The sequence below is a fragment of the Moschus berezovskii genome, chromosome 2 (assembly GCF_049115385.1).
Source record: "Moschus berezovskii isolate FMDL1 chromosome 2, NW_MosBer_1.0, whole genome shotgun sequence".
Lineage (NCBI taxonomy): Eukaryota > Metazoa > Chordata > Mammalia > Artiodactyla > Moschidae > Moschus > Moschus berezovskii.
In genome coordinates, this window is record NC_142461.1 from 16,271,016 (window position 1) to 16,283,731 (window position 12,716).

General features: G+C 47.7%; 1 protein-coding gene across 3 annotated transcripts in view; it reads right to left on the bottom strand.

Annotated features, from left to right (window-relative positions):
- The window catches only part of DIS3L2 (DIS3 like 3'-5' exoribonuclease 2), a 368,569-nt gene that overhangs the window by 122,315 nt on the left and 233,538 nt on the right, over positions 1-12,716 (bottom strand). For all 3 annotated transcript variants that reach the window (XM_055397563.2, XM_055397562.2, XM_088844794.1), the window contains exon 11: positions 3,925-4,037. In XM_055397563.2, the coding sequence (XP_055253538.2) occupies positions 3,925-4,037 (113 nt within the window). The remainder of the gene's footprint in view (positions 1-3,924; positions 4,038-12,716) is intronic.

Sequence of the window (12,716 nt, forward strand, 5' to 3'; positions counted from 1 at the left end):
ACTTCTTGCTTTGCCTGTTTTTGAACTTTATATAAATGGACTCACGCAGTGTGTACGCTTGTGTCTGGTTTCCTTCCCCGTTATGTTTGTGTGTGGAGCCGTCACTCATTCCCTCTCACTGTCGTACAGCATTCCACTGAGAGCCTACACCACAGATTTACCTGTTCATTCTACAGCTGATGGTATTGAATAGTTTCCAGTTTTTTGGCTACTTTCATAGTGTTGCAACAAATATTCTCAAACGTTTTCCTTGTAACATGTGCATGCATTTCTGTTAAGTACGTACCTAGAAGTAAAACTGTCAGGCCATATATTTATACATTCAACTTTAAAAGATTCTGCCTATCTTATCACATTCAGATTGCTATAATAAAATTATCAAAGACCGGTGGCTTAAACAACACACACTAATTTCTCACTGTTCTGGGGGCTGGGACATCTAATATCAAGGTGATGGCAGATTCAATGTCTAGTGAGGGCCCGTTTCCTGGTTCAGGGATGACACCTTCCTGCAGGATCCTCATATGGTGATGAGAAAGCTCTCTGGGCTCTCTTCCTGTTGCTGCTACTGCTACGTTACTTCAGTCATGTCCGACACTGTGCGACCCCATAGATGGCAGCCGGCCAGGCTCCTCCGTCCCTAGGATTCTCCAGGCAAGAATACTGGAGTGGGTTGCCATTTCCTTCTCCAATGTGTGCATGCATGCTAAGTTGCTTCAGTCGTGTCTGATTCTGTGCGACCCCATGGACAGCAGCCCACCAGGCTCCTCCGTCCAAAGGATTCTCCAGGCAAGAATACTAGAGTGGGTTGCCATTTCCTTCTCAGGGCTCTCTCCCTATAAGGGCACTAATCTCATTCATAAGGACTCCACCCTGATGACCGAATCACCTCCCAAAGGCCCCACCTCCTAAGATCATCACATTAGGGATTAGGATTTCAATACACGAGTTTGAGGGGGAAACAAACATTCAGTCCATAACTCTGAATGGATGCCTTATGAGACCCAGGCTTGATGATACATTTCCCACTCCAGGTCAGCCTACCAGAAATGCAATATCCTCCTAAGTAACTCATGGCTCCTTAGGTACTAGTGGGCTACTCTATACTGGGGAAGCTCAGAAATTGAGGCTGTTATTAATGGGGATGTTAAATAAAGGCATGAGGAAACTGTGGACAAGGAATGTCGTCAGTAGAAATGGGTGTAACAATAGCAATATGCCGGGCCCGCCGGCAACAGCTAACTGGGCACGGAGCGCGGCTACGACGGCTAAGAAAAAAAAGACAGACAAAAGATGGGGTTGAGAGGATCGCAGCTGCAATGAGACAAGCAAGCGAGCGATACCACTTTATTTCTCACAGGCATATTTATACTTATGCTACAAGAAACTTTCTACTGCCACAGGTGTTTTCTCATAAGAGATAATGTCTAGAGTACATCAATCCCAAGGCTTCACATGTTATCTTGAGTCATACCAAGATGGTCTGTTTTTCCTCTGGGCAGTCATAATAAATCCCATATGTGTCATTTGTGCATTCAAGACAAAAGGGTGCTTCTTGAAGATTAACTATCTTAACTACCTAAATTCCAAGTGGTGGCGAGACAAAGAGCTATGTCTGTACACAGACCCTTAAATTCACAAGACAGCTCCCAGAGCTATGTTTTCCTTATTCAGGGCTGCTCCCCGCAGCAATACTTCTTCTGGTCCCAGTTGATAGGTCTTACTTGGTTGTAAGTGAACACTGAATGGAATATGAACTTGAAAAATGTTGAGTAGACCCTCCAAAAACACAAACACACACTGAGGGCCAGCACTGTCCATTCATGTGGATAGAAATGGCATGGTGATGGCTCAGGTTTCACAGCCATGGGAGGGGAGGTCAGGTGGCAAGCCTCGTGTGCTGATGTTCAGTGATTTGTGTGGGCAGCACATTTGGGCTGCATTCTCTTAAGCCACCTATACCTGCCCTCGGCTTGGGCACAGGTGTCATAGACATCATGTGGGATGGGGGTCAAACAGAAGTCCTCAAACACTGCATTTAGGTTTGAACAGGCCACAGAGGCCAGACAGGGGCCTGAATGCTTGGACATAAGCTAAGTCTTTGGGGTAGAACACCTGTTCAGATGAGGATACAGCTTTCCATTCCCACTGAGGGGTGACTGAAGGTTCTGGGTCTTTTAATTCCACTATGCCTAGAGGTTACCTGTCACTGATAACACACTGTTAATTATAACTGGGTCTGAATGATTATGCAGCATCTGACCCAGAATTTCACAGCTCAATAATCAGCTCCGTTCCCCCTCTCAGTATTCTTGTATCTGGAACAGCAGAAAACAGCTACACGGAGGTTCTGAGCAGCTAGTATAAATGGCAGGCAAAGCTGAACACCTGAATAAACTAGATGTCCAATTTTCTTGACAGTGTCTTTTGCTGAGCATAGATATTTAATTTTAATTAAGCCCAGCTTATCGATTCTTTCTTTCAGAGGTGTGCCTTTGGTATTGCATCAAAAAGATAATTGCCAAACTAAGGGCATCTAAATCTTCTCCAGTGTTATCTTGTAGGAGTTTTATAGTTTCACATTTCATATTTAGGTCTGTGGTCCATTTGAGTTAATTTTTGTCCTTTCCCTTCTGAGGGAGTCAGTGATTGGGGTGGACAAGTTGGACATGTGCCAGGAACTTGGTAAATACTAGACATTCTAGGAACTTTTGGATTGTCCCTGAGGATTCCTGTTCTAGAACTGCCAGCGCCTTTGTGGGCACAACACAGGCACGTTGCTGAAACTGGAGTCCAGGGATTCTATAATGTACCCCTCTTGGGGCTGGCATGGAGACTGCTGGTATAAGTTATCCAAGACCATGTGTGTAAGGCGGGGGTGGAGTGCTAGACTGTACAGGACTGGATTGGGGAAATGAATGAGGGTTCAACTACGCAACAACCCTTCTGCCCAGCACTGATTCTTACTGCTGGCAGGCGGCTGGGCACTCACAGGCCGAATGACACGGCTTATTGGAACCTGGCAGGGACATGTCTGGAAGTCTGTGTTCCATATGTCACACATGCAGGTGTGGCTGAGGTGCTTAGGCCTCAGAGCACAGCTCTAGAAGGTCCTGGAGCTGAGGAATGATGGGGTATATAATATCACCATTATCCAAGGTGACAACCTCAGATGACAGCCATGTTGAAGCTGCAGTGACCCTGGCCAAAGTGGGCTCCAGAGACAAGAGACAGAGGCTAAGAAACCCCTGACACAGCTGATGCCTCTCTTTGTACAGAGCCTTGGTTTCAGACTTGAAAGGAATGTATACTACAATAGCGGAGTGAACTTACAGGCCTTGGGCCCCACGCCAATCACGCATTTGGAATGTGGCTCCTCTGTCTTTGTGTCTGAATACACCCTTGGCAGATGGCATATTCTGGGAAATAATGTGATGGGGAGGCGGTGGGCATGGTGGTGCCACAGGGCCTTGCAGGAAACTGACATGGAATCGCCAGTGACAGTTTTAAAGTCTCTACCAAGTAAAAAACAACCCACTAGAGTACTGCCTCTTAAAAAGATCCACTGCCACCCTTCACACTGCCAGGATGACATGAGTCCTTCCCTTTAGGTCTGTGGTCCACCTGAGTTAATCTTTGTCCTTTCCATTCTGAGGGGGTCAGTGTTTGGGGTGGACAAGTTGGGCATGTGAGAGGAACTTGGTAAATACTAGACATCCTAGGCTAAGTCCTATGGCCATGGCCCACTCATGATACGAGCATGGGCTCAGGCTCCTAGGACCCCAGGGGTGGGACATTTCCAGAGCGAGCAGCATACACAAGAGCTGTTCCTCATGATTTTTCTTTTAAAGGACAAACAAACAAGGGACGATAACATAATGGAAGCATGTTTTTCAACCCAAGAAACTAAGGACTAATTTTTACCTTCTGAACCAAGTAGACACTCGTAGCTCTCTCAGCAGCCACTTTATCGAGACTGGATCCCTCAGGAACAAAGTAACTGACATCAGCAATATGCACGCCCACTTCAAAGTTACCTGTAAATGCACAAGAAGGTTGATCAGCCTGGAACCGAAGGCCAGGGTGACCCCTCCTGGGAATCTACCCCGAGAAGGCAGGTCGCTTTCCGAGGTCAGGGGGCGTGGAGCCCAGGGTGCCGCCTTCAGGCTCTCCACCAACCCTCTGGGGTGTGCACTAGGGTTACTTTCCTCACTATAGTCCAATGGATGAGATTTTTTTATCCTGAACAGACAACAGTAACCATTTTTACAAGATGTTTACCACTGCTAAAGTTTTCTTTGTCTTTGAGTAAACATCAGTACACTTGCAGAAGACTCATTTTGGATAATCAATGAATCCTTTCAGCTCACCAGAAGGAATTAGTCCCTAAAGCCTCTGAAAGCACTGCCCCTTTGGTCTATGCCAGCCTTCACTCAGCCGCAGGGCTGGCCCTCCAACCTGACTTCCCCCTTCCCCCCACCCCACCCTCCACATTGCTGCTAATACCCGTCGGAACCACAGGTACAGTGATGTCGAGCCTCTTACTCATACCCTTGCACAGGCTCGCCTCAATCCACCTTGCCAGCCTTATGGCTCATCTTCCACGCACTCTCTATGCAGACATCATGGGAAATCTCTTCCCATTCCCAGAACGTATCTTACCTCATCTCATTCGGACGCTTGCTTGGCTCATCCTTTTTCTTACACTTGGGATAATAGTTGCAACAGAATTTGCACACCCAAATCCTTCTCACCATGTAAGGGTCGATGGAGACCGAATCCCAGAACAAGATGAGATGCTCTGACCTGTTTCCCCCACCTGCACTGCTACAGTACCTAACTCATAGCTGAAGATGCTTATCGTGGTGGTCTTCTTTTCAGAGCTATCATGACTCCCAGACACCACAGCGCGTCTTTACTGGCTCCTGTGTTCACTATCGGCCGCTACAGTGAAGGCTCCAGTAAGGCAGTGCCTTTAGTGTCAAGTCCACTGCTGTCGGCCCAGTGCCGAGAAGAATGCCTGACATGATGAAAGTGAAAGTGAAGGCGCTCGGTCATGTCCGACTCTTTGTGACCCCACGAACTATAGCCTATCACGCTCCTTCATCCATGGGATTTTCCAGACAAGAGTACTGGAGTGAGTTGCCATTTCCTTCTCCAGGGGATCTTCCCGACCCAGGGATCGAACTTGGGTCTCCCGCATTGTAGGCAGACGTTTTTACCATCTGAGCCACCAGGAAAGTTCCTGACATGGTAGGCACTCAATAAATACTTCCTGAGTGAATGAATTAACAATTAGCGTGTTTGCCTGTTGTCTTTCCTGTTCTGGTAAAAGACCTACTTTCTTTCCTTTTTAGAACTGCCTGTTCCCTTCCTGGCGGAGTTATTTTTTCAGCAGGTCCCGCCTGCTCTATCAGTTCTACCAGAGACCTGGTCTGAGGACTCAGGCAGGTGGGAATTGCATCAAAGTGGGTGTGGGGGCTAGTTAGGGTATACATTTAGGATTTACTCTTGAACATCCCCCACATCATCTATCGGATATAGTATATGTGATTATACACATACACACCAACATGTACATGTGAAAATGCACAGAATGGACAGAATATGAAAGAGTGCATCTGTAAAACGGCCCTTGGCTTGGAGACAGTGAGCAGCATGGGCAGTCAGAAGCACACCGACGGTACAAGCACAGAGGGGAACTGCTTACCATTGAAATATGTGCTTGATGGAATTCCACTGTACCCCATCCGGTTCATAGTGACTGGTCTAGGCAAGGCATGTGACCCAAGTAGACTGACTCTGAGCCTGTTTTTTTTTTTAATTTATTTATTTTTTACTGACAGATAATTGCTTTACAGAATTCTACTGTTTTCTACCAAACCTCAACACGAATCAGCCATAGGTATACATATATCCCCTCCCTTTTGAAACTCCCTCCCATCTCCCTCCCCATCCCACCCGTCTAGGTTGATGCAGAGCCCCTGTTTGAGTTTCCTGAGCCATACAGCAAGATCCTGTTGGCTATCTACGTTACATATAGTAATGTAAGTTTCCATGTTACTATTTCCATACATCTCATCCTCTCCTCCCCTCTCCCCATGTCCGTAAGTCTATTCTCTACGTCTGAGCCTGTTTTCAGGGGTTGCTATAGACTTAAGAAAAGAGGGTCTTTCTCCCCAGACTCTGGACAATAAGTCTGGAGCTGTCAAAGAAACACCTTTGCTCCATAATTACACTGACAGAGAAAACAACAGGGCTGAGAATCACAGGGAGACACACAATGGCCTTGTTTGAACTTGAGGGCACAGCTGAACATGAAACCAGCCTATCTGTAGACTTGGAAGTTCACATGTTGATCAGTTTCCTTTTGGTTATGACTCATTAAAATAACCATGCCTGATAGCCAAGCTGACTCAGAGGAGCTTACTAACATGTCACCACTTTTTCTTCTGCTTTACCTGGATAATCAGTCTTAAGGTATTTCACGTTTTACCTGCAAACTGTGTAGCTATTTCAGTTCAGTTCAGTCGCTCAGTCATGTCCAACTCTTTGTGACCCCATGGACTGCAACACGAGCTTGCTCAAACTCATGTCCTTTGAGTCGGTGATGCCATCCAACCATCTCATCCTCTGTTGTCCCCTTCTCCTCCTGCCTTCAATCCCTCCCAGCATCAGGGTCTTTTCCAATGAGTCAGTTCTTTGCATCAGGTGGCCAAAGTATTGGAGCTTCAGCTTCAGCATCGATCCTTCCAATGAATATTCAGGTTGATTTCCTTTAGGCTTGAAGGGTTTGATCTCCTTGCTGTTGTAGTTATTTACTGTTCCCTTATTTCTTCTTCACTGGGGGAGGATTTTTCCCTCAATTTTTAAAAATGGAAAAGTGTTTAAACTTGGGGTGGTTAAAATAAGAGGTTCAGGGAAAGAAAAGAATTTAAGATTTCCCACTCTCATCTGTCTCACACTCGGGGCCCACCCTCCTACAGGGCAGTGTCGGGTTTTTCCACCCAGTTCTGTAACATTAATACTTAAGGGGAAACCCAAATCCATCTAAGAAATATTGGCCGCTATGGGATCCCAGAACAGGCCTATTTCCCACAGAGGAAGGGGCTGTCTGGAAGGCTGAGGAAAACCAGTGTGGCTCAAAGTTCAGCCGCTTCCCTGTGTGAGCTTCGCAGCTGTGTTGTTGGGTCACCAGGAGCAGAGAGACCTGCCTGCAAAGATCGAGGAACTCAGCCTGGAAAGAACATGGCCAAGTATCTCAGACGGCTCAACTCCCAATTTCCGTATTAGCAGTATCTAAAACCAACACTGGGAGAAGGCAAAATAAAGTGTCTTCTTTTGAAGTCAGAGTTGTAATATACTGGCCTACCAGGTAAATATTGACTAAAGGAAAAGAGAGAGGATTATTACATCATGATACAAACCATAATTTTAAATTCAGTCTGCGTGCTGTTACTACACATGAACTTTCTGTCCTTAGTCAAAATTGACAAACTGACAAAGAGCTCATTACAGGAGATAAAACATGCGGGGGGCCAATCAAAACAGATTTGAGAGGCTTAAATTTCTCTCGGGATTCCCAGAAGAGCCTCTAAAACCAGCAAAGAGGAGCTCTCTTATTCTCTCCTTTGGACCTTTTTTTATGGAAACCCTAAGTAAATATTTTATTACATATATTTACATAATGTGAACTTGCAAAACTCTTTTGAGTTTTTATACTATGAAAGAGAAAATATAAATCCAAAAGGTTATGTAGTATATGCTGCCAAAACATCTAGGACCAATTTGATGTTTCCAGAAGTACTGTCTTCCATATAAAAGTATTCCTTAATTTTTTTTTTTTTTTTACATTAAACACGTTCATCTGCTGGGGCTAAGGTGAGTCCTGAGAGTTCTGAAGAGCTGTGAAGCAGAGGAAGGAAGAGTTCCCAAGCCCAGCCACGTGTGGCTCGCTGTGCACAGGGCTCCCAAACTTCCACAACTGCCCCTTTGGATGAACTTGAGTGAACACCAGAGCCGCTCCACCCGATGAAAACATTAACAGAACACAAGACAGGGGCTTAAGGACCTTCTCTTCTAAGCTGGCCTCCCAGTCAGTTCAGCCACATCCCAACTGTATCCCTGTCAGGCAGCTCGTGACAAACCCTCCCGGGTGGGGAGCTCACATCTTGAAGCCACTTGCTCTAATTCTGAGGAGCTCTGGTCGTGAGCAAGGGCTTCCTTACACAGACCCAGGATACACGGAAATGGGGACACGAGATTATTCTAGCACTGGGCATCTGTAAGAGAATCCCTCTGTTTAAGGCACCCACAGTCTAATGGGGTTGGCAGACACACTAACATGGTGACAGTATGGTGTGACCAAGGCTATGAGAGAGGAAGGTTGCAAAACCTCATTCTGTGGGAGCAAGTTGAGCTGAAATCTGTTTCTACTTCACTGAGAACATGTGAAAGTGTTTTGTAATCTATTACAAATACATGAACGTAATATCGACAATGATGATCATAAAAATGATAAGGATAGCAGAAGTGACCATTTACTTAATATCTATTTTGTGCCAGGGGCTCCACAAACATTCATGTAGCTTTGACAATAGCCATATAAACCGTGTTTCACAGATGAGTCATCTGAGGCTCAGAGAGGGTCCAGGTCACTTGCCCAAGGTTACCTGGCTAGTAACGCAATAAACCCTGGATTCAAAACTGGGGCAGATCCAGGGCCTCTGCTCCCTTTTATGACTGCCCGCACCAGCAACCGCTATCGCGGTAACTCCAGGACAAGCCAACACAGCCCACGTTTCCATCTCAGTGGGTCACGGCTGGAAGGCCCTCCCTGTCTCTTCTCATTCAGCAGAAGCCACATTCTTGGCTCCGGATTCAGCAGTCCTGTCAGGGACTCTTCCCAGCGCTGTCTGCAGCCACTGCCCTGCTCCCACGGCCGTCCCTTTAGCCTCCTGTCACAGGGACTGACAGCAGAGCCACCTCTGCGCCATCAGCCCCAGTCCTCTCGGTTACAAGCCCAAGATGGAGCCGTTCCTTCCCACACTTCTGGTCTGCAGTCATCTTTAGCAGTAGCAGAGTGACTGTCCTAAGGACTTGAAAGGGTCAAGCCTGTTACAAAAGGGAAAATACCAAGTGTCCCTTTACCAGCAGTGAGACCGCGGCCTTCCAGACGTGCGTCACCGGCGTTCACCTTTACCCCCTGCGCAAGCCTTGCAGGCCGCCACAGCCCTGAGCATGCAGCCCAGTCCTGGCTTCTCAGGTCTCACTAGCCTGGCTCCTGCCAGTGTTCTTGCCCTTTGGCTTGTTTCTTCCACTCCTCTCTCTGTATGCTGTGCTCTGTCACTGCGTCACAAAGCAGTAATTGTGACAAACTTTGTTATCATGTGGGTCTGCCCTGAGCACGTTCAACTTTCCTGGCCCTAAGCCCTTGAGTACCAGAAACTGTCACCAAACTTCTTAAACTGCTCAAACCCATCACCTTCCTTGCAGGGCGTCCTCCTGTTTCTCTTCCTGATGACCCCCACCAGTCCTGCAGACCCCTGTGTAACACCCACTCCCTCTGGTGGCTTTCCCAGGTTGCCCCCTCCCAAATCTGGCATCTCCCATAGCATCTTACACCGTCCCTGCAGCCCCCACTCCGATGGACAGAGGTCCTGACTAGGTGTCTCCCCCTCCTCTGTAATCAGCGCAAAGAACAAGGAGAAGACAGAGCGCAGGGCTGGTGCACAAAGGGGTGCTCGTGGTAAAGGCTCTGCCCGCCACTTCAGGAGACACAAGAGACGCAGGTTTGATCCCTGGGCCAGGAGGAGACGCGGAGAAGGAAACGGCAAGTCACTCTAGTATTCTTGCTGGGAGAACCCCACGGACAGAGAAGCCTGGTGGGCCACAGTCCATGGGGCTGCAAAAGAGTCAGACAAGACTGAGCACACACGCAAGAAAATAAAAACACAGGGCAGATTCGCTGCCACTCTGGGTGGAAAGGGATTGTAAACCCTGCCTGGTTTAACTGTGTAGAGTCCTCCCCACACCAGGTTCTTCCCAGAATGTGTCCAACCTTTCGCTTGCACATCCGACGTGCCTGAGAAACCACTACTTGCTAGTGCAGCCCACTCCACCCTCAGACAGCAATGACGATGTAAACAAATCTCCCCTCAGAGCCAAAACACACCTGCCGAGCGTTCCCACCTGATGGCCCAGTTCCACCCCCCACGGGGCTGCCACATCTCCTCCAGGGACAGCACTCTGCCTTCAATAATGAGTAAAGTGGCCCATCTCTTCCAGCGGGGGTGGGGAGGGGAGAGGGAGGGGCTCTCCACGGGGACAGCAGCAGCTTGGAATGTTTACCCCGAGTCTGCAGCCCCTGGGTCTTCTCTCGGTGAAACAGCCACGTGGCCTGGCATCAAGTCACTTCAGAATCCTCAACAACCTCCTCCCAAACATGCTCCTAATAACCTCCTTCATTCAATTAGCAACTTAACACATACTTATTAGGCTCCTACTATATGACAGGTATGTTTTTTTCCTAGGCGCTGGAGACATACAAGTAAACAAGACTGACGAGGTTCCTTCTCTTGTGGAGCTTACACTCTTGAAGGGGAAAGAAAGACAATAAGCAAACAAATAAATGCTAAGACTGCTTACCAAGGCAAAAACGACCTGGAAGAAAATAAAACAGAGTGAGTGATGAGAACGCCTGGGACCTACCTCAGATTTGGTTTGGAAAGGTGTCCCTGAGGAAACAGACTGAGATTTGTGTATATAAAAGGAAGTTAAGTATTGACAGAGTGGAAAGCACCCCAGGGAGGAAAATAACCAGAGCAAAGGTCTGGGGGTGTGGGCGGTGGAGGGGTGGCTGGGTGCATCTAAGAAACAGAAAGAAGATAGGAAAAGAGGGAACTGGAAGCCAGGAGGCGAGAGGAGGCCCAATGAGAGATGCCCCAGTGGGCCAGCATGAAGTGTTTAGATTATATTTCACGTGTAATTGGAAACCACCAGGGAGTTCTAAGCAGAGAAGCGACATGAGTTGAATCTACCACGTTCACTTCCTCGTGTTGTCAGTGCCTTCATCCTCGTACCATGCTCTACTGATGCACCCAGGGTCAGACCGGACTGCAAACAGTGGGCCTGAAGGAGATCACGACCTCTCAGGATCAACACTGACAGGAAAACAAAGCGAAGCAATCCTTCGGTGGCGTCACACGTGTGATAAACAGAGGTAGATGAAACGGAGCACAGCCCACTAGACACCCTGACAGATGCAGCGGGTGTCGGGCTTCCTGTCCCTCAGACTGGCTTCCATCCGGTCCACGTGATGGGAACACGCTGCTCTGGCTAGGGTCACTCTCTTGACCTTGTGGTCGGCTTTCCCAAAAACGTGTCTTAAGAGAGTGAAGAGAAAAAAAAACAGTGTTCTGGAAACTCAGAAATGGTAATCCAGTTGAGAGGATGGAGAGAAAGGGACTTTCTGTCGTCCAGACATCCCCAGCTGGGACGGGCCTCCCGTAGGGCAGCAACCCAGTCAGAATGCAGGCCCTGACCTTAGTGAAGGTGCTCAGTCGTGTCCAACTCTCTGGGACCCCATGGACTGTAGCCCACCAGGCTCCTCTGTCCATGGAATTTTCCAGGCAAGAGTACTGGAGTGGGTTGCCACTGCCTTCTCCAGGGGATCTTCCCAACTCAGGGATCAAACCTGGGTCTCTTGCACTGCAGGCAGACGCTTTACCATCTGAGCCACCAGGAAATCCACCAGGGAAGCCAAACTAAACTAAGACCTTAGTTTGGTCCCACTAAGTTTTAGAGACCAATTCCCTTTCCGAGGGACAACTGGGCTTGGATCATCGTGTAATCACACAACCAACTCCATCTTTTAGTTGGGCTAAGAAAATTCTCTCTGACTCTGGTGGAAACACTGACTGGGCTGCCAGGTAAGAGGGACAAGTCAAAGTCTGACGTCTTCCAGTTCTGTGCGGTATTTGGTTATGTAATCAAATGCAAAAGTTGACCACTGGTACAGCAAGCCATGGCAGAAGGCCATGGCCATGACGTGGTGATGGTTTGAGAATATTTCATAAGCTTAAAAGGAGGCAACACAAAAAATTCTAGGATAAGTAAATCTGAATGCAATGTAAGGTCCCGATGCATAAGAAGGGGGTTGTACAAGATGATTTCTTAGGTTCTCCTGAAGGCTTGGATTTGAAGAGTCTGGGATTGTCTTTCTTGTATTTGCTTTTGGCCATCCAGCAAAGGGTTAATGAGAAGCATTAGCTGCAAACACCGTAACTGGTGAGCTCACCTTCTGGAACCAAGCAGCTTACAGAACCTTTTTCCTTCATTATTACAAAGGGCTCTATCAATCTGCAAGTGCTCACTAAACTGCCCACACAGCAATTTTTGTCATGTTCAATCTAATTCTCAGGAATCTAAGTTTTAAATTTATACGAACAGCATGGAAGAGGAACACCCAGGTAGTAAATTCCACTTTTCCCCTTCCAATTGATTTGAGCGATGGCCTCCTTCATTAACAGGGAAGAGAATGAGGAGGTGAACATGGGAGGCTGGCACACCCAACGTCTGGGAACTTCCAGGCGTTTCAGGAGTGGGGATGGCCCAGGTCAGACCTGGGACAGAGAGCACAGGCTCAGGAGAAGCTCGGAGCGCAGGAGGGCAGGCACTTGGTTCTTCCTCACTGCCAGAAGACAGTGAGGTCAGAA